A 4,464-nucleotide genomic window follows, 5' to 3' on the forward strand; every position below is an offset into this window, starting at 1 on the left:
GGAAGCCTTGACGTCATCGATCTGATGACGTGATGCAGTGAAGAAATCGAGCGTGAAGTGTATGGGTCTCACAATTGTAGACGTTAAAATTGTAAAATCAATTTAAGCAAATGCGTGCTTTTTATCAAATAATCTTAAGAGGTTTATTAATAGTCTTCGACTGACTGTAGCGGCTCGATTATCTTAATATGCGCGTTATCTTGTAACACATAATTATTAATTCATACATAATAGCATGATACAGATCGTATTTTATATTGACACTAGCTCGTAAAAGTGCACGAAGCATTGCGCGTATACATCTGAAAATTGGATGAAACAGCAGGTTTGCCAGGCGTGTACCAAAAACTTCATTAGATTCTACGGCTTAAAACTTTTGTTTTAACCGTTCTTGGTTCCACGTCGTAAAAGGAGGGAACGCTTTATTATTCTAAAAATTCATGGAAGAAATTATTGTTACTGTTTCATATTTAATTGCTGCAGTTGCAAGTGATTACGAGCGCATTGACGTGCTTCCGCGGAAAAGTGATTCAATCCTCGGCAAACGTGGAGAAAAACAGCTCGACGATATTACGTGTGTAAATCGATGCAATCTAGATCTATAAGTAATACGAAGCGGAAACATCCTGACTTCGCCGAGTATTTAGTAATATACCATATACGACACAAATCTCGCCGAAAGGTCGAATGTTGCGATTGCGTCTCCACAAAGATTCGATTCTAAAAAATATAAGTTTGTTGTCGGGAATACGTTTTGAGTTCAATCAAAATTCCAATCGAATTAAACTAAAATTAATTCTCACGTATCTTTGCTGGTTAATTGTCTCCGCGCATAATTAAATGAGTCACTTATTGAACAGTTTTAAATCTTGCAAGATTAAAAATTTCCTACCGGATCTGATTTTTGTAATCGGTTTTACGAAATAATTACTTTCATAAATAGTTGAAAGCTTGCAGAATGGGAAAATCCTGTTTGAGTTTCCATTTAAAAATCTTTATTTTTACAATTGTTTCGTTTCAGTTATAAATTACCTTGAATAACAGCGCGACCAATATGCATTTATTACAGATTTACTTTTCATATTGATAAGAGTATCAATGACAAGCATGCTCATCACAATTACAAGATTCAGATGTACATAGACTATTCCAAATAAAAAACAATTGCGTTTTTAAGTAAAACTAAATACGAAATTATTTACCGATATCTCGATAAAATAAAAGATTTATCAAGTAGATTATAGTTTTGTTTTCTCTACAATTAGAGCGCTATCTGAATATCTTCATGGGACCATGTTGTTCAAGATCCACGTAGTATATGCGGCGATCCTGCTATAAACGGCAGGCGTCTTGGAGGCACCGCAGGACTTTGTACCGAAGGAAACGATGCCGATGAAGTAATATTTCGGAGACCCGTCCAGGCTCTCCACTTTCATCAGGGGCCCGCCGCTATCACCGCCGCAGGAATCCTGACCCGGGACGCCGCCCACGCACATCTGCTGGTTCTCCGATACATCCGCATAACTTCTGAAAGCCATCACACATCTATCCATCTCGACGACCGGCAGCTTGACCGTCTGCAAGATCGTGCTAGGCTTCGGATCATCTATCGATAACGAAAATAACTTGTAAATCTTATTAAAATCTCTAGAGATTGGAGATTTAAACCAAACAAATATGAAGCCAATTAAGGGGATCCTATAGTGGCAGTAATTACCGACATTTAGTTAAAAGCATACAACTTTTAATTGGGTTTGCAAAATTGGGTACGGAATTGCAAAATTCTTGTATAGAATTAAAGCACGCAAAAAAATGTAGAGGGCTAGGATCAATTTTACATCAAAAACGAAAAAAAATTAAAAATTTGGGCACATAGAGTTGTCACTGACGACAATATTTACTTATACAAAAATACTGCAGTTTATATATACAAAATGAGATACAAGCCCTCTAGGGAAAACATTTAAGAACAATATCATACAATTTGAACTAAGATTAAAAACCTAGAAAAAATGCTTTTAACTTTTATATGTATGCAGGTTGATACTGTTGATAGGATAAGCAGTATTGCATGCAGCGAGAAATGGCGCAGCGAACAAGGGCAGATTACTATAGTTAGACAAGGACAGATATAGAGAAAACAGGATTAAAAATATTATCGACATCGAGGAAGTTCGTCCTTCGCTACAGGATCCCTTTAATTCAACAATCACAAATCCATGAAGAACTGACATTGAATATTTATCAGAAATCATTTTGATCCACTTTTTGGAGCTTCTCCAGCTAGTAAGAAAAACGAAATAGTAAGAAAAACAAAACTATCTCTTTAACAAAAATTATCTTATTTTAAAATCAATTTTATGTACAACGTGCCAGATGGGAAAAGATACGAAACAAATATAAAATTTAAGTACTTAGCTTAGATTAGCTTAAATGCCTTACTGATATCGTAAATTCCCCAACCGGCGACTTCTGCCGTCTCGCCGATAAAGTTCTTTTTGAGGAGTTTGCCACTCATCATGCAAATTGGCCTCACGTGCTCTGTGTATAAATCATAAGGAAAGAACAGCAATTTTACTTTTGAAAGCCGCAGATGAGATCGACTGGAGTTGACTGAAGACGGATTAATTGATGAACTCACCGTTGTAAACCACTGGCTTGTTCAACCGCACTATCGCTATGTCATTCTTGTACATCGGATTGTTGTAATCCTTGTGAACAATTACTGATTCGGGCAAGAAATCCTGCACTGGCTCCGCGCAATATCCCTGCTCGCAGTCAGGATCAGTCAGGGTGTTGTGCTCGCCCAAACAAATTCCACCCACCTTGAAACTTAGATTTATGTATATTAAATAACAAAAAGTCAAATTATAGAATATAATTTATTATATTCTGTAATAATTCTCTGATAAAAAATTATTTTCTTCTAAAAGAGATAACAAATTTACGAAATCGTACAATGTCACTCTGGTGAAAAAATTTCTTATATTTTCCCAGAAATTTTATAAGAATTGAGACTTATAAAAAATTCTAAAAATATATATTTTAGATACTTTTAGAAATAATTGAATAAAAATTTTTGGAATATTTTTGTATGTACGAAAATTTCTGACAAATTGCACAAATTCTCTTATATTTATTCAAATTTTTACAAAGATATGTTGACGGGAAAAATCTGAAATACTTTATTATTATTTTGTTTCAATTTTTCTGAAAAACGTTCGTGTAAAATTTGTATTAAAAAATCTGAATAATTCTGAGCATTCGATTCTAAGAAAATCTAAAAATTTTTATAGAAATTTTAATTAATAATATAAAAAATTCAGAGATATTTTTCCACCAGGGCGCCGTCTATTTTACAAATAAAATATGAAGTTTAATGAAGAAATGTTTATTTAGTCTTTCCATCTCAAGGACTAAAAATAATTATCTTTGACTGAACGCTGAGCGCACTTGGTAATATATATATAGTAAAGGTTTTATTTCCTTACTTTTCTTTTAATTATATTTATACGTACTTTTCGGGTAGATTTACCACGCAATGGGCAGCCGTGACTATGTATTGTCGATTAATGATCGTGCCGCCACATCTGTAGCTTAATGTGCCAGGCGCGTTAGGCATGCTGTATCCTATTCTCGCGATCCAAGGATATGCGCCGAGGCTCGCATTTTTGCCGCCGATAATGCGATCGCTGTTGGAATTACCACAGTTATTGTGCTCCAACAGTGACCAGCTAGGATGTTTCGTTACATCGACTACGATAAATCATTAAATTTACTACAGCATTATGTGTTTTCGATTATAGAAATCTATTTAATATTAGAATCTTTCGATGGAGAAATTTTCCATTCCAGAAAGTTTGTTATAAATATTTTTATTTAAAAATAATAAAATAACAATTTTTCTTATTTAAAATATTCCTGGAAAATTATTCGTATTCTTTTATACAATTTATAAATTTTATACAATTTATATATTTCGTTAAAGGCAAAGCATTGAAGAATTCTTGCAGATTTTGTTTATAGTTTAGTTTAAACTATAAACTTACTTTTATTCATATAACGTACGGTTTAATCTATATCCTTTCATCATATTTAATTCCGATATTTTAGATTATGGAAGACTTACTCATGGAGAACACTATGGAAATATTGCACGAAAATACAAGCATACAAGACAGTGAGAGTCGCATTCTGTCTGAAAGCTGGAAAGCAGGCAAACAATCAAGTAAGAATTCTAATTTCATGATTGTGAAATTTTAAAAAACTAATAATGTTCTTTAGAGGCTCAGAATAATATTAAAAATTTTATTAGGCAATAAGAGCCGAACTTGATGTACAGTCGAAAAATTTATTATACAAAGTATAGTCATATATAAGTCGCAACGTTTCGACCCTTTTTGGAGTCATCCTCAGCGCATTGTCTACATTTAAAATTCGTCCGAAAATACTTCGCGTTTAACA

At 33.6% G+C, this 4,464-nt stretch overlaps 1 protein-coding gene across 1 annotated transcript; it reads right to left on the bottom strand.

The window, feature by feature from the left end:
* Nucleotides 1-1,207: 1,207 nt before the first annotated feature.
* LOC112466410 (CLIP domain-containing serine protease 2-like) lies at nucleotides 1,208-4,200 on the bottom strand. Its single transcript, XM_025034474.1, has 5 exons — nucleotides 4,130-4,200; nucleotides 3,519-3,756; nucleotides 2,642-2,832; nucleotides 2,443-2,541; nucleotides 1,208-1,606 (listed from the first exon to the last, which is right to left on the bottom strand). Exons 1-5 carry the CDS (start codon nucleotides 4,191-4,193, stop codon nucleotides 1,284-1,286), a joined length of 915 nt encoding a protein of 304 aa, XP_024890242.1. The 5' UTR covers nucleotides 4,194-4,200; the 3' UTR covers nucleotides 1,208-1,283.
* Between the last annotated feature and the right edge of the window lie 264 nt (nucleotides 4,201-4,464).

Source organism: Temnothorax curvispinosus, unplaced genomic scaffold (assembly GCF_003070985.1).
Source record: "Temnothorax curvispinosus isolate PA1 unplaced genomic scaffold, ASM307098v1 QBEX01016158.1, whole genome shotgun sequence".
NCBI lineage: Eukaryota > Metazoa > Arthropoda > Insecta > Hymenoptera > Formicidae > Temnothorax > Temnothorax curvispinosus.